The sequence below is a fragment of the Coffea arabica genome, chromosome 2c, assembly GCF_036785885.1.
Source record: "Coffea arabica cultivar ET-39 chromosome 2c, Coffea Arabica ET-39 HiFi, whole genome shotgun sequence".
NCBI lineage: Eukaryota > Viridiplantae > Streptophyta > Magnoliopsida > Gentianales > Rubiaceae > Coffea > Coffea arabica.
In genome coordinates, this window is record NC_092312.1 from 15,138,793 (window position 1) to 15,162,958 (window position 24,166).

Below are 24,166 nucleotides of genomic sequence, written 5' to 3' on the forward strand. Positions count from 1 at the left end.
TGGTCCAACCGGTTGAACCGACCGGTCCGGTCCGACTCTGAAAACATTGCTGACAAGAGAAAATTCCATCATATGCAGCCATATGATCCTCCCAATAAACCTCACAAAAGCACCCTCCCCAAATCTTTGTCGGAAAACAGTCCACAAAAGTACCCGCCCGTGTTTATCATAGTAATCGTTTATTTTTTTGGTTAATTGTACTGCTTCTTGATGCTAACTATGACAGGTTTCTTGACGTTATTAGATGCCATTTATGTTTTTTTAGCAATGATCAGTTAATTGGAAATCTTTTATCTTGTATTATTGACTGGAATTTGAATTCTTGCGGTTAGATTTTATGTTCTTTACTGATTAGCGATACAGAATTAAGCTAATACAGAATTAATTCATCTTGTATTTATGATTGGAATTTCTTCATATCAATAAATATAGTATCCCTAGACATTGCACCTTTTACATGGCTTAATTATATAAATAGTTATTGACGAAAAAAAATTATATAAACTGTTTGGCTAAGTTGTGCACCACTCACTCATTAATAGGGGTTTCAAGTATTAGTTTTTTAGAAAAGTACAAATAACATGGAAAAATGTATAAAAACAAGGACATAATAATTGTGATTGTGTGTATCAACATAACAAATTAGGGAAAAATGCACTTTTCATCCTTAAAGTTTGGGTTGTTAACCAATTTTATTCTCAAAATTTCACCCAAAACGCATTTTATCCTCAAAGTTAGTAATTTTGGCCAATTAAGGACAATTGACGGGAATTGGCAAATTTATCGTTAGAACCAACTGTAAACCCAACAAAAAATGGGTAAAATCGAATGGAACCGTATTTCACAGCAGACGCTAAAATACAAAGGGATCAGTCACCAAGGTCATGGCCCAGAAAAGTCAGTAGCTCTCTTTCCTATGTTATTGATCCCTCCTTCTTGGACTTGGGATCGCGAAAAATCTAGATGGGGACAAAGGAAACCCATAACCAGGAGAAGGAGGCACTTAAGGCCCCGGGCCTAGTATCCCTGATTGAGCCATTGGAGAAAGTGAGAAATTTGGAGTCATTGGAGAAGGGTGCTGAAAACTAGGAGAAAGCAATGGATACGATGATCTAGGAGAAAACAAATTTAAGAAACCAGTTGGTGATGGCAAAAGAAACTGAGAAGTTGGGGAAGGCAAAAGTGGATGTGGACCATTTATTCGAGGTGAAGGAAGAGAGGGTGGAGGACCATTCATCCTAGGAGATGGAAAAGGAGGAGGACCGTTCATCCTAGGAGATGTAAGTGGTGGAGGCATGTTCATTCTTGGAGATGGGATAGGCGGCATATGCGGATTAGGAAGTAAACCAGAAGCAGATGGCTGAGCTTGATTTGGACCAAGACCCTGAGGTATTAACTAGGGAAAAGGTTGCCTTGGCCCTGAATCTATGATTGAATTTTGAAGGTATCGCATGTAAGCTGATATAGGAGACTCAGCTGTGTTTGGCCAAGCATCACCAGGAATGAAGGGTGGCAACATAGTTGGTGATGGTTGGCCATACTGGGGGAGAGGAGGTCTTGTGAAGTTGTTGTTGTATGGAACACTAGCTGGAGGCTGTGCGGGAGCTGGCACTGGTACAGGAGGTTGAATCGTCATAGGAGGTCGATTTATTGGTGTCAAGGGCGGTGGCTGAATCTTCTGCAACCGCATACTTGCAGGTTTGGGGGGATTTTGGGGAGGCCTAGGAGCAGGTGGTTCTTGATTATTCGAAGGTGAACCAGCAAACTGTTGCACTATGTTTCGAAAATCATTTTTATTAATATTATACACCTAAGGCTGAGGTTGCTGCTTGGCAGTTTTAGTAAAATTGGGTCGGTACATTGGACTCTTCTTTATGTTCTTCCCTATCTTATTCACACCCAAATGATCCGTATGCCGATTCATCTGCCTATTGGTACTATCCATATCAACACCTTGAACCGACCAACAAATTCAGAATGGTGCAAGCTCAAATTTCTTTTCTTCTTCAGCTAGTGAATCCAACAATTACCATCTTAAGCATCAAAACACCAACTGATGATCAAACCAAAGTAAAACTCAAAACTTTTGTGTATTGATTTTGATGATGTTTTTGCAGGGATGAAGATTAAGACAGACACACCTCTTGCCAAGAAGGCACGAGAAAGAGTTATGGAATTTTGCTAATGAATCATCCGTTGGATTGCCCAATTTGTGATCAAGGTGGGGAATGTGGCTCCATTCGGTTTTACCCATTTTTTTGTTGGATTTATAGTTGGTTCTAACGATAAATTTGCCAATTCTCGTCAATTGTCCTTAATTGGCCGAAATTACGTAATTTTGAGGATGAAATGTGTTTTGGATAAAACTTTGAGGATGAAATTGGTCAACAGCCCAAACTTTAAGGATGAAAAGTGCATTTTTCCCTAACAAATTAAGTAATTTGTGTGTGCTAACTAGTGCTCATTGGATACTGATCACTAGAAAAACCCTTACATAAATCAAGAAAGATTAATCTTACCTAATTGCAAAACTAAGGTTACTCATTGACAAAGTATAAATTGTTTTTCTTTTTGGTAATTTTGTAAATTGATTTTTTATTTGTTCATGAAATAATGTCTTGACTATAAGGAAAAAACAAAATATTGGGCTTAACTTAATTTTAATAATAATTAACATCAAACCGTGATTTTTTACATTGAGGCCATAAAATCATAGTAATTCATCAGACTTTCAGAGTTTTACAACACACTTTGTTGGGGAAAAAATGGGAAAAAGAATACACAACTGCAAACATAATCTATTGTATCTCCAGTTTATCACGAGAGTCGGTGTCTCCTAGGCTACCGATACCAAAAGGATAAGCATTAAGTAATGAGGATAATGCAGAGTATGCCAATCTGGAAGATGCTTCGTACACTATTTCACTGGGATGGAAATCATCCCAGAAATAATATTCGTTTCTGTTGCTGCAGGGAATTTGTCCAGGAATGCATTGTCCAGCACTAACTGTTGTAGACACATTGCAGCATGGTGCTTTATCAATTGTAATTTCTGAGATAGATTTAGTGTAAGAATGAATTGAAAAAAGAAAAAAAAAACACAGTATCAAAGAAAAATGTGGAAGTAGACGTGTAGAAGATAGATGTACAATGACGTTTTTTCTTTTTTTTCTTTTCTTTTCGTTTTTGTTTCTACATAAACTGAAATTTCCTAAGTGAACCTTATGTATCCAACTACACATTCAAATGGAAGCATCAATTTTTAGAAAATGGCAAGTGGCAAGATAGGATAATTTTGCTTTTATATTTACATGTGAAATGCTGAGTAGCTGAAGTGTTTCTAAGTCAATCGTTCCATTAAAACGTTAATTTGCTTCATTGGACTTCGAGTTTATGCAAGTATATATACTGATGAATTATCATTCCATATAGTAGCAACCAATATTTCGTGTTCAAATGGTTAAAAGATAAGAAATCTAATTGTTCAAAATGTATTAGACGGTTTAGATCATTTTATTAGGAAAGGTATGAAAAATAAGAACCAAAAAAAAAAAATTTTCATAGAAGGGTACAACTTTTGGTAAATAAGGGTATGGGTATTGTTCATTGATTAAAACAGTTAATAAATTTATTGTTAAATAACTAGATCTTGTTTGATAACCCAATTCAGCACTTAAATTTAATAATTTCATATTTTAACATATTCAGACTCGTTTGATAATAAAAAATAAAACATCTAAATTAATTAAGTGACACTGAATTTTCTAAGCAAAATTTGTTCGAAAAATAAGTGATAAGTTATTCATTTATTACTTAATATGGTATATACTCAAATATATTAGATTTAGTGCTTAATAATTCAGTAACTTAATGAATTCAAATTTTAGATTTCATATTTGAATTTTCATATTTCAGTTTTATCAAACGCATTCTAAATCACCTTCATAGAATTGTGCACTCTAGTGTATAGGGCATCTACACAAATATTATATTAAGAGATAAACTCTTTGGTTTATGAGCCTCTTCATTTTGATATTGCATTATCATGATTTTCATAAACTTCAAAAGAAAACAACCCAAGAATGTTAAATGTGGTAACTAACCAAATAATTGCCAACTTGCATCTTTTTCAAAGAATGAAATTATTATCCACACATTTTACCTCAGTCTTTATAACAAAAATGTTGTAAAATTAAGTTCAATAAGCTTATTTTGTAACCAAAACCTTGATATTCTTTTCGATTGCATGAACATCAGGTTTGCCTTCATCACCGTCCTATATTATCTGTGCAGGTTGAGTCTAAATAAACACTTTCGGTTTCCATAAAGTAGAAGTTCCAACGTACCTGCAGGCATAGTGCTCAAAGTGATTGCTGTCACATTTACATAGATAAAATGTGCACTGCTTAACTCGGCATTCAGTTCATCGACCAGTGGCTTGAGCTCCTCATTGAATAACTGAACTTCACTATTTAAAGAATCCACACATGTACCATCTATAGATAACAAACCAGGCACACAACCAAGGAAACCTAGCCCAAAAATAGCTATTTTTCTTGCCCCCAATCTGTACAATTTCTAGCACCAAAAGGGATACGAGTTAGGTTTTTTCTTTTTCTTTTTTAAATGTATATTCAACGTGAACATCAAAATTTAATGATGGAAAATGGAAATTTGTTAAAAGAAAATAATTATACGAACCCGTAGTTGCTGAGAATATTCTTTAATCAACATTCTAGCAAATTGTCTTGGAGTACATAGGCGGCTTGCAGCATAACATTCTGGCAGTAAGTAGCTGTCGATGTAATCGTTACTTCCAATTGCAAAAGTATACAAACATTTGGCTAGGTATTCTTTTGTTGCAGCTTCGTTCCCAATTAATCTCACAAGCTGCGAAGTTACTCTTCTATGATTTTGCAATTGTTGGTTGAGGCTGACGATATCGCCCTATTAGTAAAAAAGAAAGCAATGTAGTGTGAGTTTTGGCTAGCTTGCCTCCCTCAAGAGGTCAGTAACAACAAAAAGAAAAGCAAAGCACCAATACTGGATTCTTGAGATTTTGAAATAAATTTTTTAGCATAATTAGGTAATAATGAATGTATCCCATTAGCTTTCTTTTATTAAGCAATTTTAAAGAAGTGGAAATGTGTATCAGACAAGAAATTGGACAATAAAAGAAAAAATAGGTCAAGTTATGAGTCATGACTATTTACATTTCTAATGAGGCCATTGTGGCATTGTGACCAGAATCCATGGTCCGCAGCTGATATGTTCACTACATTATTTGTTCCTTTTTTCATTTTTCATTTTCCCCCCAAGTATTCTTACCACTTCAGTGTGCCATATGGTTCATTTGTGTTAAAATTGAAGACTAATCCGCCAATTGAAAAATGGAGTTTGATTTTTGTGCACTAACTTGGAAAAAGTTGATATATTAAATAATAATAGGTGGTCAATAAAACTATAGTAGTGACCAAACAATACTGTTAATGATGCCATGAAAAAAATTGGCAAAAAGGGACTAGCAATTAACCGGTATTCTCAGAATTTCATTAGATCTTTTGTTGAAATCGATGCAATTGACAGGTGAAATTTGTATTTAATAAACATTTGGCTGTTTAAAGCATTAAACTATTTTGCAGAAACTATAAGTTTCATTTTGTTATTGGGGTAAACCTCAAGTGAGATAAATGTAACCAACTCAATTTACAAAATGGTAATTTGGGACTTTTAGATATATATATATATATATATTTTTGGTTGGTGCATGCAACACATGATAGCGACTAATGTCTGGGAGTATTTGATATACGTTTTGTCATTCAAGGGGTTTAACTATAATTTTGCAAAACAACAAGGTAGTTTTGTAATTTGGTCAAAACCACAGGGATGATAAATGTAATTAACCCAAAAAACTATATAAATAATATAAATAAAAATTTTCCATTTGAAATTCTCCTAGATAAGACAATTGTATGAATACTTAGATCTAAAGTCAAAACGGGAAGAGGAAGGGATGGATTGGACAATATAGAAGGAAAGAATATAAGTGAGAGATTTCAGTTCGAGGTCTCCGCTTACATTATATTAAAAAAAAAAAGAAATAAAAAGAAGAAGTCAGAACGGAAAGGTCCAATGGAGCCCAAACATTGGCCTTGAACTATAGGCCCCCCAAACAATTCTGTTCCAGTTCAAGGTTAAATGAAATTCACTTGAATCAAGGATCCATGCCTCATTAGTCTATTTTAGTCCACTTCAAGTTTAAATGTCTATTTCAAATTTTTGTAAATCCTACTCTAATTTGTTTATATTGTATTGAAACTTATGTACATCTCATTCTAACTTGTTTACACTCTAAAGGCCAGCTAATTTGATATGGAACTTGTGACCAGAGAAGAATGTGGATATATGATCATGCCAGTATCCCCTTATTGGACCATTCATAGTACTGGATTTTGGACATAGTTCGAAAACCATGGTGAATAAGTGACTCGAATCGTTGTCAAAATAACTAATCAGAATTAAGTGCCCATGCCAACATGTCGTGGTTAAGCGAGGATTAAGGGTCTAAGCTTGAGTCTACTTAACACTTCTAACTGGCAGTATGCGAGAATGAGCCTACACTTTGATCTACACATAGTGGACAATCACTCTAGATTTCATTGCACACAAAAATTAAAAGAAAATGAAAATCAAGAAGCCAAGTAGTCTCCTCACTATAATGTGATTTGACCATTTTTGGATTGTCATTTTTTCTCAAAAAAATTTTACCTTTTCATGAATACATTTTTCAATCATCATATATATCAAATCGTTACATTACATTTTTTTTTTAACAAAGACTTCAGAAAACAATGATCCAAACGGGAGCACATTATAAATTATTTTGGCCAGAAGGAAATTTATTTGCCAATATTCTAATTCTCAATTCATAAATATTTATAAATGTTAATGCATCTTCTGATTTAGTTAAATTATGTTTAACTCGAGATCTACTGAGTGTAACACATAATAGAACCATGTACAATGTGTGTATAGGTAATTGAAGAAGACCACAAATAATAAACTTGGCATTCATGGACATCCTCATGTCATAGTACTGTACAAGGTACTATACATTTTCGGTGTCATAAAAAAATTTTCGGTGGGCACATTAATGGCACCTGACTTATTAGGCAGTGACATGTTCTCGTTTTTGAACGTCATATAAAAGGTCTGGTACTACAATGCGTCACATTCCAACCCAGCAAAAACGCCTTTCAAGAAACATGGACAAGAGCATGGACAAGAAAATGGCAGAAAAAGAAACATGGACAAGAGCAAAATTGAAAAATAGAGACAATTGGAGAGAGAGTTTATGTTAGTCTTGAAATTGAACAGAATTGGATTTCTTGAATATACTGCAATTGCAAAACAAAGGGCCGTTAAATCAGTTCTTAGCATGTGGATCGATGAACAAAATATAAACTATTTACTTTGCATTGAGATACATATACAGTATCATGTGATTTTTTTTTTTTTTTTTTAAAAAAGGTTTAAAATGGCTGAAGTGATTTAGGCAATTTTGTTTTCATTTTGTAAGTGTATTCTAACCAGAGTAATGAGAGAATATAGTAACATTGATCTGAAATTTCAAAACTTTTTATTTTTCAAAACAAAAATGTATAATTACCAGCTGGCGACCTGTCTGGTCAAGAATTCCGGATGCTGCTGATGCATAGTTAACGCCTTCAGTGATGTCCTGGCCTTTGATATTTGCAAATGGAGGCATGTAGCCGGCAAATCCAAGGAGCTCAGCTGCCAGAAACAGACGTATACTTTCTTTCTATCATTAAGTAGCACATATCTAAGTGGCAAGCCCTAGCTTGTTTACGAAATTCATCTCTCTTTTTTTTCAGTCCTTAAACTTCAAGCATCTCTTTACGAGATAGATTTCATATTTTAAGAGTAATGTTCGAAGTTGAAGTTTAAGAACTATAAAGTTGATGCTTTCATATTTTAAGAGTTAAAAGTGTCCAAGAATAAAAATTAAAAACTCAGCTTGAAATGCTTTTAGGAGTCCAAAGTGGAATATAGTCTTCAATTCATAAAAGAGTCCATACGAATCAAAAAACTTTTTGAAAGAAATAATGCAATTTAAAAAAAAAAAAAAAAAAAAGAAAGAAGTTTTGTGCTGGATATTGAAAAAGAAAGAGATGGTTACCTATGAAGTCCGCATGGTTTCGCCCATTGGTGAAGCGACCAGTTGGACCTTCCGGGAAATCAATGCCGTAAGGTGGATAATTTGCCTTGGCGGTAGTGTTCAGGTCATTGTTGTTGCCATTGTCATCTTGTGAGTCACCGAAAATGAAGTAACAAGGGACCTGTGGATTGCCCAGAGCAAATGGTTGCAAGAAGAAGAAGATGACCATTCCTACGACGGGCAAGAGAACCCATTGCTTTGTTACAAAAGTCATGAATGCCGATGAGGAAAGAAGCAAGTGATAGGAAAAGCCAGACGCGGAGGTACCAAAGTCATTGCCAAAATATAGAAGGCAGAGGAGCTATTGCAGTTGGCTGTAGTGGTGGTCCACCTTGGGAGAGGGCGGAGCCACTCCATCTCCATGTGCAGCCTGTTAAACCTGACCCGGCAAAGGAGTCGGTGATTGATTCAACTAATGAATTGATTGTTGAATCTGTGGGTCGATCACTAAAAAAATATTTATAAGGGTAAATTATATTAACTTCCCCTCTTGTTTTTACAAAAGTTAGGGATCTCCACTCTTGATCTCGGAACAAAGAGGACCTCCCCTCTTGTCTGCCAAATAACAAGAAAAGCTTCCCTACCTAGCTATGATCAGGGGAGAAATGTTAACTACTTTTGTCATAAACTCAATTCAAAGTCCCCAAACCACCATTTCAATGACACAAGTAATTATTTCCAAAAAAAAATTAAGAAAAATAGAGTGGAGTACCGATCACACATAATTTTATTTATAGCCATAAAAGTAAATCCATAATACTTCTTTTCTATATTAGCTTTGCCACAAAATAAGTTGATGTCTTGAATCATTTATGTAATATTCATGTATATACAAGTTGAAATTTTAAATTGTTAATATATTTGATAAATGTACAGTTTGGACACCTCATTTTATTAGAATCCAATTTATTCTTGAAGTAGGTACACATGCAAATCTATTAATTTTGACTGGGAAGAATAAAAATAATGAACAAATTAAATATGGGAAATCTTCAAATTTTAATGCATAAAAATCGCTTTATTCTTCTTTTTTCCCCCCATTTCTTAGAGAACTAAAGCTCTTTGTTTTGACAATTTTCTTTTGTTTAATATAAGATAAAGGGTAAAAATGTAAAATGAAAACTATTGTAAATGTTGACTTGATGGAAGACATTATTGATAAGAGAGGCTCATGTTGTCTCAGAATCACGAGAAGAGACCCCTGACTGTTGCAGGAAACTAGAGGGGAGGTCAGTGTAATTCACCGTCTTTGCAAATACATGTGACATAATTATTAGTTATCTTGAGGTGCGTAGAATTTATAAATAAAGTACTTCATCAATATTAATTAGTACATCTAAAAAGATATATTTTGAATATATAAACTTAATAAATGAGTCAATTTCTTTATATCATACTTTAAAAATATAAAGCATGCATTCAAAGATAAACAAAAAATTAGCTTATTTATTAAAAGAATAGGCTTTTAAGGAAATAGAATTAAGTTTTTGTCAATACTTTGCCAAAAAAATTCAATTAATTTTCAACCGTTGTTTACGTAATAATAACACTTTCATATTGAAAGTTGAATTAATTATGCAATAATAAAGTAAACAAATACATTTGAAGGGACATTTGGTCAACAAGTGAAAGTTTATTTCCAATAATAAAGTCTTTTGCACGTCAATGAAGACATTCATATTTCCCCTTGAGAAAAAATTGAACTTTAAACAAAATTATTTTGAGATTCAAGGTCCAGACATTGGTAAAAACATACATTTTGATCCAAAAACAAAGACCTATGTTATTCATCGCAGGGGAGGTTAGGTCAGTCCAAATAAGGCTTGACCGATTACATATTGTCAAATTAATAAGATAATTGTACACAGATATACATCGGTCCAATCTCATTCCGAATCAATACTATGAAGTGGACTCACATTGGGTCTTAATATATACATGTGTGTGTGTGTGTGTGAGAGAGAGACCTTGAAGCAGGTTGGGCTTGGGCCACCAAGATTTTATTACCGGTTCGATTTTAATATATAGTATCAGGACGTAGAGATTATGAATTCAAATTTCCTTTTCGCCTACTCTTTGTTTTCTAAATCTCACCTCTTTTAATTTTTTTTTTTAAAGTAGGTTATATAGTTGTAAGAGTATATAGGGTTAGAACAATCACAGGGGCAAACTAGTATACCATGGTATAATCCCACCCCTTATTTATCTTGGGAAAACTGTTACCACCTCCAATGTAAGATTATTTTATCTTACGAATGAGGGATTAATTTGGTAAAATGAAAAGTCTAATTGCATAAAACTAACTAAATATGGGATAACATAATATTAATAATTTAATCCTATGTCATCTCATGCAACAAACTAGCGAAGTCTTTTAGACTAATAAAGGCACGGTTTGAATCCGAACGTATTATACTGACTGTCAATTTATTGTGGCAAATCTGGAAATCTAGAAATGAGAAACAGTTCAATGGTCAGGAAAGGAATCCGTTAGTAGCAGTGAGTAAGGCAGTGGGGGAATGGAAGGAGTTTCAGGATGCTCAAGCAGAGGAATTGGAGAGTCAGGGAAGTGGTAAGCATGAAGCTGAGGGATCAAGGGGGTGGAGGCTTCCTCAGGAAGGTTGGGTCAAGATAAACACCGATGCTGCATTACAAAAGAAGGAAGGTCTGGCGGGATGGGGAATGGTTGCAAGGGATTGGCAAGGGAAAGTTCTGAAAGCTTGGGCAATACCAAACCGTAGCTGTTCTAATCCAAAACTGGAGGAGTCATTGGCTTTAAGAGCTGCCATGTTGCTGGCAAAACAGCAGGGTTGGAAGAAGGTGATGTTTGAATCGGACTGCCTACAGGTGGTGGAGGAAATTAACAAGGAGCAGTCGTATGAGATAGGCTCAGTAGTATTAGATGATATCAGGGAACTTAGGAAAAATTTTTACGAATGTTGTTTTACCTTTACTCGAAGAGTAAACAACTTTGTTAGCCATAGACTTGCCAAATTGGCAATTAGCTTAACAATACAAACTGAATGGAAGGACATCTTCCCAGACTGGCTGCCTGCACTGGTGCAAGCAGATATTGAGGGCAGTTGCCCATCTTTCATGTAAAGTTTATGTTCAGTAATAGAATGTTACCGACCTTTTGACAAAAAAAAAAAAGAATCCTCACTCAATCAAACATGTGATTACATAAAGGTCTTTTAGAACTATAAGAACACTTAATAAACTTTGAACGAGGATTCTGCACAGACATTGGGCTTTTACACAATTCTAATAGTAATTATAAATGGTCTGAGATTAATGATAACATATTGTTTCCATTGAGGAGATAATGTCATACTAGCACATTCGGACTCTCCAGTTTTATTACATCGAGTTTGATTTGTTGGAAACTTGGAATATAGAAATATCATGGGACACATAGATACAGTCTATTGTATCTTCACTTTATCATGACAGGTTTTGCCTGTAGGCCGCCAATGGCAAGAGGATCAGCATCAAGTAATGAGGATAACGCAGAATATGCTAATCTTGAATATGCTTCATTGACTACTTCACTGGGATGGAAATCATCCCAAAAATAATATTGGTTCCTGTTGCTGCAGGGAATTTGTCCAGGAATACACTGTCCACGAGCAACTGTTGCAGACACGTTGCAGCATGGTGCATTGCCAATTGTAATTTCTGAAATAGATTAAGTGTAAGATTGAATTAAAAAGAGAGAACAGAACCGGCAAAAAAAAAAAAAACAGCGGAATGTAAGACAGCAGGAAAGATACAATGACTTCATTTGTTGAAAAAAAAAAAAAAGAAAACAAGAAACATAAACTAACTAAGATCTCCTCAACAATAATTTTTTGAATGCAGTATTTATTATTTATTCAGGTTGAATCTATTTTGTGAATCAAACAGAATGTTCCAGTAAAATAGGAGCTCAACGTACCTGCCGGGGTGGATAAATTGTTCAAATTGATTGCTCTCACATCTACATAAAGAAATTGTGCATCGCTTAACTCGGTATTCAGTTCTTCAACCAGTGGCTTGAGCTTGTCATTGAATAACAGAACTTCATCGTTAATAGAATCCACACAGTTACCATCTGCAGATAACTCAGCAGGTATGCAGCCAAGCAAACCAAGCCCAAAAACAGCTATTTTTCTTGCCCCCAATCTGTACAAAGTCTAGCACCAAAAGGGTTTCAAGTTAATTTTCTTTTTCTTTTTTTTTTTTTTAAATTTATATACCTGGTGAACACGAAAATAATGAACGAAGACTGAATTTTGTTAAAGAAAAATAAACATAATAATAACTAAACCAACCCGTAGTTGCTGAGAATAATGCCTAATTAACAAGCTGGCAAATTCTGTTGGAGTATATAGGTGGCTTGTAGGATAATATTCTGGCAACAAGTAGTTGTTGATGTAGTCATTATTCCCCAATGCAGCAGTGTACAGACATTTGGCCAGATATTCTTTTGTTGCAGATCTGTTTCCAATCAACCGCACGATGCGCGAAATTACTCTCTCGTGATTGTGCAATTGTTCGTTGAAGCTGAAGAGATCGCCCTATTAGCAAATAAAAAAGCATCATGCAGAGCGGCTTTTGGTCATGTTACCTCCTTCATGTGAAAATTAACAATAAAATAAAGAGCAAAGCACCTATACTCTTTTTTCCCGCATTATATTTAGATTTTTTCTTTAAAAGTGGGATTCTTATGCTTTATCTTGCACTGACACCTAAGGTGTTGATCGCTCAAAAACCATTGCATCTACTTTTTGCCTTGCACATACATTAGGTTGTCATAAAATTCTTATCCTTTTTCCCTTCTCAATTACTCCTTTTTGTTAAAATTTATGCCTCTGAGCTCCCTTTCTTTGTATTTTCTAAGAAATTTTATTCAAGCTGTAGGACTTATCATCTATAATTAGGCAACGAGAATATCTTTGGGTTAGCTTCCTTTTATTGAGCAATTTCAAAGAGCTGAATGTGTTTATCAAACAAGAAATCGGACACTAATAGAAACAAGAGATCAAGCTATGACAATCTAATAAAACCTTATGCATAAATTGCCATCTATAGCGTGGGTTGAGCAGCAAATTACTTCCTATAGACGATCAACCAGACGAGTGGCCCAGATTTTTGGTACAGGAGAAGTGTGAAAGACATTTATGCCCTCAATACATAATACTTTGGTAGTTCTATTATTTTTAAGAGTGGTGTTATTATATTCTACTAGTAAAGAACATTGTACACTGCTCTCTAGAAAATGGTGATACAATTGTAGATATAAAAAATGAAATAATTTCAGAAACCTCCCATGAGTTTTCTGACACTTTCACTGACCTCCTTTGAAATTTCAAAAATTACACTATCCTCCTTTGAACTTAAGGTTTTGGTAACAAAATCAGTCCAACTCAGAAAAAAGCACTATTGAAAAAGTATTTTGAGGAGTGAGATGATAATTTTCTTTCATATATGCCCTTTTCTAATTGTCTTCAAGTTGTATTAGTAAAGCAAAAAATAATTAATAAAAATCAAGGAATATATGTAAAATTTGAAAAGATGCAGCAACTATAACCTGAAGCAACAATGGTTTTTGCACATGCTAGTGCAAATTGTAATGGCCATATTTTTTGTCATTTGCAAGTTGCAACTATATATAAAAGACACAACTAACTCTATAATGCCATTAAATTATTGGTATAAGCATCTAAATTTGGGCAAAAAAATTAATCTTTTTATTGTAGTTGACGAGGTAAAAGTAAATATATTGATGCAGAAAACATACAAGTCTTAGTCAACAAATCAACAATAAACAGTATAAATAGTTTTGTTTAACCACAAGATTCAACAAAATAAGTTAGTCAAAAAAATTTTCTATTTCTCTTGCTCATAAGGTCTATTTGTGCAGATTATATAAGGTTGTCTATTCCAATTATTGTCAAGTGATATCAATCACAAAAAAAGTGCCATCTTAAGATAGCAATTGATGCAATTTTTTGATTGTAATTATGGTTGCTAATTTGAGATGAAATAATCATATTTTGGTTTAATTAGTTAATCTTATTTATTTAGTGCCCTAATCTTTTTTTTTGTCATATATCCATTTGTAATAATGCATAACATCTTAGGGCAAAGTAGTACTTTCACTATATTTTATATAAGTAATTAATGGGTCCAAATTTTTGGCAAGAGAGGTTAGTATAATTTTTAAAATCTTAAGGGAGGTCAGTGAAAGTGTTAGAAACCTCAAGAGAGGTTTCTGAAATTATCCCATAAAAAATTACATAAATTATTTTTACTAAAAAAATTTAGTTGTGATAAATTATACTATTTAATTTTTTTAGAAGAGAATACCAATATATATTTGAATATCAAAAGGAATTATGAATAATGAGAAAGAAACAAAAATTGAATGTCAAATAATTTTTATAAATATTTAATTTCCATTTGTTGTGATAAGGAACTATCACTAAAAATACAATACTTTTTTGTTGTGTATATACTTAACCGGTATATAATATCATGTTATGCATGCACACATATAGTTACATATACACACACACACATACATACATACATATGTCGGTACGTGGGCCATGTACCCTTTTGCCAATCTTGAATTCTCGGTGCCAAATTTGCATATATATGTATGCATGCATGCATGTATATATGTGTGTATATGTATATCTATATATGTGTATGTATGTGTTGCATTTTTTGAAAGTAAATTAAATATATACTTTTTTTGAGTCAGAAAACATTCATTTTAGTAATAATTCCTATAACATTAAATAAAAATTATTATTCATGAGAAAATTTTCAATTTCGTTTTTCCTTGTTTGTCCTCATTAGTAAATTCCTTTTGATGTTTAGACAATTTTTGATACATTCTTATGTAAAATATTTCAATATCATAAACTATCATAAGAAACTATATGTCGTTTAGTAAACTAATTTAAGTGATCTCTACAATTACATCTCCAATTATCACCATTTTTTGGACATCAAATTATTTTGTTAATAGTTTAATAAAAACATTTTTTAAGGACAAAATTGTCGAAGTATTATACATCACAATGCATGACTATCTTGTCATACCTCTATATATAGAAATTTAACCCTCATGTTTGTTCGTTTGTCTATAAATAGCAATTTATATGTTTTGGCATTATAGGTAGAGAGTTCAAACTTCAAAAAAAAAAAAAAAAAATCGAAAACCCAGTTGACGCAACTTAGATTGAATTTCGGATCTAGGTAAAATCGAAATATATCCATTTATAATATTTGATAAAATAGTTTGGGAATGGATATTAAAAATATATTTTCAAATTACCAATTACTAGCTGAATTTTCAATATATATATATGTGTGTGTGTGTGTTATATATGTACATATTACTAAATATTCATTAGAAATTAGTTAACTATTGATTACTCTAGTGCAGTATTTACTAATTTACTACTAACGAACTTAGTGATTTCCCACTAAAATTGGTCAATAGCAGAGACAGGAGCATGCAGATTCTCTCTACCGGCTGGTTCTTTTTGCATTGTCTCTAGAACCGATGGCCTAAAGCTGGCAAGTTACTTTGTTTTCTTTCTTTTTCTTTTTATTTTCATTTTCCTTTTTCTTTCCTTAAGTAATTTTACCACTTTAGCATGCCATGCGGTTTAACTGTGAGGAAATTATTTCTAAAGTGGAAATTATGTCAACAATGACCCAACGTATATGAAAAGATTTCATTTGAAAATTTCCTAAAATTGACATTCTATAGATACCTGTGTCTAAATTCAATACACAGACAGCATTAGGATCGGTATTTGGTGGACCAACCAAAGAAGAATGTGCATAAGATTATGACAATATCCTCCAATTCGATCCGTAAACAGCCTAGATACTGGACATAGCTCGAAACATGACAAATAACTATCCTGCTCTTCGTCAAAATTGACTAATGAAAATAATTCTGTATGCCTAAAATTCAGGATCTACGCAGTCGCACCTACAATAGCAGAATACATTTAATTGTCGAAATCGTGGCACATTGGTTCAGTCCAGTTTGATCTGAACAATTCATTTCAAAACATTTTAATTTGAAATAAATGGCAAGGTCATATGCATTATCTGATTTGAACTACTAATTGTACTGTGCATCTACAGGTTCCCTCATCCAAAAAGTCAGGATAGTGTCAAAGCTTGGCCCTATCCCTTTGCATTCGAAGCGGCAGGAATGCGCCTAGACTTCGATCTATGCTCAGTGGACAATCATTCTTGTTTTCCTTTTTCTCTTCTTTTATTTAAAATCATGTAAAACGTGTATTTAGATACTTGAAGAACACCACAAAAAATGAATGGCCAATATTGATCTATTAGTACCGTACTGTATTTTAGGATCCCCCCTCATTGTTTACCTCTCAAGAAAAGTTTGATGGAGTGTCATCATCATTTTGCATATTGAACTTTATCATGTTATTCCTTCCCAAAAAAAAAAAAAAAAAAAAAACTTTATCTTGTTATTGTAGTGCTACAAAGTGCAGACTTCATTACAAGACAGCAATCTTTTCTCACTTTTTGGATGTAACACAAAAGGTTTGGCACACAACATTACATTTCAGATTTTTTTTTTTTTTTTATGTAGCATGGACAGGGACAAATCTGGAAAATTGGGGTCAATTAATGATTTTATGAGGATGTTGATATTTGACAAGAGTTGGATTTCCAAAATTAACTGCAATTACAAGACAATGGACTACTAAACCAATTCTTAGCATGTGGATGTACAAATCTAACTATTTAGTTTGCATTAGCAAAAGTAGATGCATGCACCATCATGTGATTAAAACAGAAGAAAAAAACAAAAGCTTTAAGAATGTCGAAGTTATTTCGGCATTTTTCTTTTCTTTTGCAACCTTTGTTGTGGGAGTATGTCATCGGTATCAACTTCTAAGCACCTATTTTTTGAGAAAATAAGCTGTCTGCTTACCAGGTGACGACCTGTCTGATCAAGAATTCCAGATGCTCCTGAAGCATAATTAATGCCTTTAGTGATATCCCGGCCTTCTGTATTTGCAAATGGAGGTATGTAGCTGTCAAATCCAAGGAGCTCACCTGCCACAAAGAGACGTACACTTTCTAATTCATACCACGAATTATTGGACCTGGATCCTGTGCAACCGCAAGGGCAATTGACAAATTTGACGCTCCTTCATTTATTTAGTCATATTTAGAAAATTTAACTTTTAAAAATAATAGTTTAATTGTGATTTTTGTGTTTCTTTTTTCTAATTTTATTCCAATAAATTTGAAATTTAAATTTAAATAATAACATAAATATGATTAAAAAAAGAATTATATTAAAAAAGACACTAAAATATATTTTGATTTTTTTATATACGACAATTATTTTAGAACATTACAGAATGAAAGTACGACACTTTCAATATCATGATATGAAGGGAATAGTTTAGATCAGTCCAACTAAATTTGAATTGATCTCAACGGTTAACTTAAAATTTATTGAGTTGTTATCGGCCGTCGAATGGCCCATACGGTTGTACGTATAACTGCAACGGGTCCAAATCCCAAACTGTTGATGTTGATGTATAACATACAGGGCTGAGGGCACCAATGATTGTCGTTGAGAACAGTTCTGAATTGAATTATGTAATATTTTTTTGAATAAAATATAAGTCTACATAAATTATTTGTAAAATTTAATAATAGAGACATAATTATTACATATGGAATTTACATAAATAGTAACAAAATATCACATCCATATTATAAAGATGTATAAAAAAATTTACATAAAATTATAAAATATTTAAAAAATATTACACTGTTTCCCGCTCTCATAACATACGAGATGGCATGCACTAACTAGCAGCTTGCCGCCTATGGGAAAATGTCTATAAGAAAAAAAGTCTTTCTGAAAGACAATATATAAACAAAAAAATTCTATAATATATAGAAACAGGGGTTAATTTCACTTTGTCCCCCCAAACTTTGGACGATTACCCACTTCAGTCCCTAAACTTTAAAATGGGATACTTAAGTCCCTAAAACTTATAAATTGGGACACTTAAGTCCCTAAACTTATAAAATGAGTCACTTAAATCCCTAAACTTATAAAATGGGACAATTCGACCACCAACGGCATTCAGGATTCTGTCAACAATTTTCCTTAATTGGGAAGTATTTATAAGTTTAGGAACTTAAGTGTCCCATTTTGAAGTTTAGGGACTGAAGTGGGTAATCGTCCAAAGCTTGGGGGGACAAAGTGGAATTAACCCTAGAAACAGTGACCAAGTCAAGAATTTATGATAACAGCAGTGACTCGTGAATATTGAATTAATTCTTTACGAGTCTTAAAAATAATAGAAATTAAAGAAGTCCGGAAAGCAAAAATCGGGGGATTTTTAGGGCGAGGGGGGTGATTCTGATATATGTCATTTTAGTCAAAATAGCATGGGCACAAGAGAAGGTCATTTTACAAAAACTTCAAAACTTAACAGAGAGAGAGTTAAAAGAATATTTTAAAACTTAGGGGGTGCAGCTCTTGGTCGCCTGCTGCCTCAGCCTCTAATAATGGATAGGATAGGAAAGAGATAGTCACCAATGAAGTCTGCAGGATTTCGGCCATTGGTGAAGCGACCGGTTGGACCTTCTGGGAAATCAATGCCGTAAGGTGGATAATTTGCCCTGGCAGTTGTGTTCAGGTGATTATTGTTGCCATTGTCATCTTGCGAGTCTCCAAAAATGAAGTAGCAAGGGACCTGTTGTTCGCCTAGGGCAAATGGTTTCAAGAAACAGACAACCACTACAATGATGGATAGGAGAAACCATCGCCTGGCTGCAAAAGCCATGAATGCAGATTGACAAGAAGAAAAAGGCAATGGTAGGTTTAGCAAGTCAGAGGAAAAGGCAAATATGGAGGCACCAAGGATGCAGAGCGGGAGCCAATATTTTATACAAGGCGGAAGCACTACTGTAATTGGTCGATTCTGTGGAGTGAATTGGAACTCGTCATTTCTTAGACAACTGAATTTTGTACGTGACTGTAAAAAGTATTTTTCTGGTCATTTTGTTTGTGCATGAAGAAAACTTTTTCAGTGTACATACTACATACTATCATTAAATACACAATTTGTAATAATAGTGTGTTTGGACAGCCAATTATTTGGCCAAATATATTTGCTGACATCACCATCACAATTTTCAATACACTTTTTTATCTTCTCAATTACCTTTTTATCTCACATACATCACATCACAAAAAGTGCTATAGTAAAAATATTTCAAATAACTTACAATCCAAACACACTCGTGTTTCAGAGATAATCATGACGTTGAACCAAATGATAGTACTATTTTTGTGTACTGTACAACTATAGATCATAATTGAAGATCGGTTATTTATTTTTACATATCAAAAGTTTGAAGATTTTTCATTTATTTTCAAATAACACTTAATTTATACCGACTTTAAGAAATTTTCAATAGAAAAAAAAAAAAAAAAAGAGTTGGGGCCTGGGGTAGCAATTACCCGCCCTCGATTGGACATGGTTCCGCCCTGATTCTGCCAGCCATTATTTATGCACTACAGCCCACAATAATGCAGAAAGTAGTTACCAGCTGGATTTTTAATATTTAATTGGCCTATGCTTTAACTTTATACTGGAGCCAGTTGAATTTTTATTGTCCTTTGGTAAATCCGACAAGGATTACTGAAAAGTGGGGGGTGACGGTTTTGCACATCACATCAATGTCCAATGCAGTACTGCATGCGAAAGCACTGCAATGGAATGGCCTTCTCATCTTAAACAAGTTTCCGGAGTTGGATGCAGCAGGAATTCAAAATTCCATATGTAGTAAAATTTTTTTTTAAAAAGGTGTTAGAGCACCTCTTTAATTTAGTTAGATTTGCATACCTGTTAATTGCTTATATAATCTCTTTAAACTTCCCTTCCTTGCAAAATATAGAATAGATTAGATTATAAATATATTATAAAAAAATATGTACACCGTCCTCTCTAAACTCTCTTCTCTATAAAATAGGATATATTATATTATAAAAATATTATCAAAAATATGTACACTGTCCTCTTTAGACTCTTCTTTTTGTAGAATATGATAGATTATGTTATAAAATGGTTGTAGCAAAAAAATATAAAAAAAGTACAACGCCTTCAATATTACTCTGTAACCTACTTTATTTGGATTGAGTGTTTTTTTTTTTGACAAATTATTTTTGTTTGTGAAATTTATGGTAACAAACTTCAAAAATAACTCTAAAAACACATAATTTCAAATACAACTTATAAAAATAAAAATTAAACTAAAAAAATTAAATAACAAATGTAACAAATCCTATCATCCATTTTTCTTCTATTCACTACCCATGACATACCATTACCTACCATTATCCATGTCCTCGTCCCTCCTCCTCTGCCTCTTCCTTCTCCTCCATTTTTCTTTTCCTCCCCTTCCCTCTCCTCTCCCTTCCACTGCTGGCCCCAGCCAAGCCTTTCCCCCCTCTTATTTCCCTTTTGGTTGCAACCAAAATGTCACGAGAGATCCGGTTGCCACCAAAAGAGGAAGAAATAGGAAGGGGGGTCAACGAGAGGTGAGAGAAGGAAAGAAAGAGGAAGGGCGAGGATGGAAGAGAGAGGAGGGGAAGGGGATAGTGACAACAGTAGAGGAAGGAGTAGGGGAGGGTAATGGACTATTTTAAAACAAATTTATAAAAAATATTTAAAAATTTTTAAATTCTAAAAATACCTCAAAACACAGAATTCAAATGAATAATCTACAACAAATTTTTTTTACATATATTGCTACAGTAAATTTTTTGAAAAAGAACCCTAAAAATATCTAATTCATATGGAGTTTACAAAGATATTTTAAGTTTCTAGTTGGATATGTTTTATGCTCGAATGCTCAATATAATTCCAATTATAAATTATTGGCACCACACCACAATTCAGAACATATTACATATGGAAAGGAATAAGCATTCCATGATGAAGAGGTAGATGCCTTGTTTTTTTAAGCAATGTAGTGGTTGATGCGTGATAGCCGTTTACCAGTTATTAATAAGACTCATAGTCAATTTTGTCTTAAGTTACGGAACATATTATTAATATTAATAGTTATAAGGGTAAAGTGTGTGTGGGTCATCAAACATTTCAAAATTTTCATTTCGCCTACAAAATTATTTTTCGTATCGAATATCCCACCGAATTTCTAAATGTTCTTCATCTTGATCACTCCGTTAACTCTAACTGCTAAAATGGATAGAAGTTAGTCCATTTGACAGGCCGGCCTGCTTTAAATAGATAATTTGGACATTTTGCCTGAAACCATCCGACTCTAGCTCGTTTGGGAGGACGGATTTGGTGAGAAAAGAAAGAACTAAGAAAGAAAGTAAAATCATTTAGCATTTGGGAGTTTTAATAGCAAGGAAATAGAAAGAAAAGGAAGGATCTCACGTCCTTTCAAGTTACAAAAACCCTCAGCCCAAAATTAGGCGAAAAGCATGAGAAAGGAAAGTGAATTAAATTTGATGACCTATTGACAAAAAAAAAAAAAGGAAAGTGAATTAAATAAATATTTTAATATATCGATTTTGCCTTTATAAAGATTATAACATAACATTTTCCTATATTAGGTGAATTTCAAGTTTCAAGGGTACTAATGTAAAATAGAATCTTTTCCTTTTACTTCTCTTCACTCCCAAATAAAAGATACTCACTTCATTATCTTTCTTTGCAAAAACTCCCAAATAACATGAAGAAATATTACAATCTCTTCTTCTCTTTTCTAACTTAAGCTTTCGCTTCTTTTCTATTCTCTCCCAAACTAGCCATTAAACTTTCAGCTCCCCATTCGATGACCCATTTCTTGTTTATCTATTTTCTCTTGGAATCTAACTCAATCATTCTCTCCAAGCCTTAATAGTTTCTTTTGTAGTCTTGAATTTTTTTTTTTTTTTAGTCTCCTGTACATACAAGTGAGGTTGGGGCAACTTACATAAATTTTGTTTCTTTTTTCTATTGGGAATCTTTAGAAGGAAACTCTTTAAAATTTGTGGTGCTCTCCTTTGGTCTGGCTGTCAAGATTTGAGGGTTTTCTTTTCAATGCAATCCTTTGATTATTGGCGTTTCTTTAAACCAATGACACTGAAAAAAAAACCTTGATCTTAGTGATTAATTTTTGTACTAATGATTTTAACATTGAAAATTTCATGGGTTTCAGTTTTAAGAAGTATTACACTCTTTTGGACGTAGCTACTAACTAAACATAAAGCAAAAACCATATACCAGCAAATAAGTAGGTGGGCTTCATGCAAAACATTCAAATTGTCCATTCAGAGGCGTTAATTGTCGTCTATCTTAACAGCAAAAGCTAATTGAATGGACAGTATGAAGCACTTAAAGTTCAATGTGCTATTTGACCTGAAAAATATATATTTCAGTGAATGAAATAAGAATCTTGAAAACTCTCCTGTGTTCCTTACCCTAGTCATAATTGAGGAAAAGTTAAAAGCCCAAATTGGATGATCGCTTTCTAGGGTGCTTTTAGAGAATATAATTGTAATGCACTTTTCAATGAATATATACGTGACATGGAGTGATAATTGGGTAACGTGTTTAAAAATTTTCAAAAACATACTAGCAATTTTTTTTGGGGGGGGGGGCTGTTCTCGGACTGAGTATTTCACTTGACTTCAAATTCTGATGTTACATAATTCATGTTTTTTGACATTCGTTCTCTTACGTTTGTGCATAGATTTAGATTTTTTTTAATGGTGAAAAAAATGTTGGAAGTCCTGAACTTAAATAACAGTAACTTTTGCTCATTCTAATTAATTAGCTTTTTATAAAATTCACAGCTGACAACTGCCTTTCTTGTAACAGTAAAACTCACAATTGCATGTATAATCATTTTCAATCACCCGATTACCTTCATCAATCCATTATTAGGTCTTCGAAACATGCCAATCCCAAAAGGACACCTCTTAAAGTGTAAACCAATGTCCTTGGCTAATGCATCACATATAAAGTGAATTTTAATTTTATGCACCGAGTACACCCAATAATGTCATGGGCTGAAGCCTCATATAATTTATCTCACCAGAATATAGTAGGGAGTTTGTTAGGCGGAGAATTTCGACATAGAAAACTTTGTTTTTTTTTTTTTTGAGGGATCCACATAGAAAACTTACTAACCTTTTTCCTTGTCGTGTATCCATTTTACACGGTTTATAGGGCTATATACCCCATATTCCGAACTCTATGGCAGACATGACAGTAGCTCAAATTCAACGAGCAATGGGAGATGCCAGGAACGATAACCATGAAGCCATCAAAATGGCAATTGTACAAGTCTTGACATGTAGAAAAAAAAAATCATTATCCACTTAGAATTTTCCCTGTACTTTCAGCCAATCTCCAACCACAAATCTGCCCAAACTACCAAACAAATTACTCAGTTGTTTTTACTTGAAGTGGCAGAGCCATCTCATTACGAGAGTAACAACTCATATGGGTTGGCCTACTCTCAGAACTCTTCACATGTGAAACAGGAGGTGCACAGGAAAAAAGGGTACAAAAGGACCGTTGTCATTAACGGACAATTTTGTCTCCCAGCTAGATATATAATGTCCCATTTCCATTTATCATGTTCTTGAACCAGAGAAATCATCAAGTCTCAAATAAACACATATAGAGTAGTATTCATTCTTACTGCTATATTTTTTTTTATTTAACTTTCATCTTGTACTTGTTTATTTTAATTATGGTACAAGGAGCAATTTGAATAAGCATTGTATGACTAGTTAGATTGAAGCTATGATATGAGAAACTTGAATATGGGTTTTGTAAACTACTGTACTGTTGGGGAGAAAACCCTGAGAACCAAATAAAG

At 33.5% G+C, this 24,166-nt stretch overlaps 2 protein-coding genes and 1 pseudogene across 4 annotated transcripts; all 3 read right to left on the minus strand.

Annotated features, from left to right (window-relative positions):
- Positions 1–799: 799 nt before the first annotated feature.
- Positions 800–2,182, minus strand: LOC113722393 (protein HAIKU1-like; annotated as a pseudogene).
- Positions 2,183–2,657: 475 nt separating this feature from the next.
- LOC113726243 (GDSL esterase/lipase At1g29670-like) lies at positions 2,658–8,829 on the minus strand. 3 transcript variants are annotated; one of them, XM_072074516.1, is made up of 6 exons: positions 8,510–8,826; positions 8,204–8,413; positions 7,673–7,797; positions 4,702–4,947; positions 4,347–4,578; positions 2,660–3,052 (listed from the first exon to the last, which is right to left on the minus strand). In XM_072074516.1, the coding sequence occupies exons 2-6, from the start codon at positions 8,409–8,411 to the stop codon at positions 2,799–2,801; spliced, it is 1,065 nt and encodes a 354-aa protein (XP_071930617.1). In that variant the 5' UTR covers positions 8,412–8,413; positions 8,510–8,826; the 3' UTR covers positions 2,660–2,798. The 3 variants fall into 3 exon arrangements, with proteins under 3 accessions (XP_027105652.1, XP_071930617.1, XP_027105651.1); XM_027249851.2 differs by having other exon boundaries at positions 2,658–3,007; positions 8,204–8,829; XM_027249850.2 differs by having other exon boundaries at positions 8,204–8,826.
- A 2,665-nt stretch (positions 8,830–11,494) lies between these two features.
- On the minus strand, positions 11,495–19,225 carry LOC113723978 (GDSL esterase/lipase At1g29670). Its single transcript, XM_027246935.2, has 5 exons — positions 18,855–19,225; positions 17,223–17,347; positions 12,556–12,801; positions 12,180–12,417; positions 11,495–11,920 (listed from the first exon to the last, which is right to left on the minus strand). Exons 1-5 carry the CDS (start codon positions 19,102–19,104, stop codon positions 11,679–11,681), a joined length of 1,101 nt encoding a protein of 366 aa, XP_027102736.1. The 5' UTR covers positions 19,105–19,225; the 3' UTR covers positions 11,495–11,678.
- Positions 19,226–24,166: the final 4,941 nt, after the last annotated feature.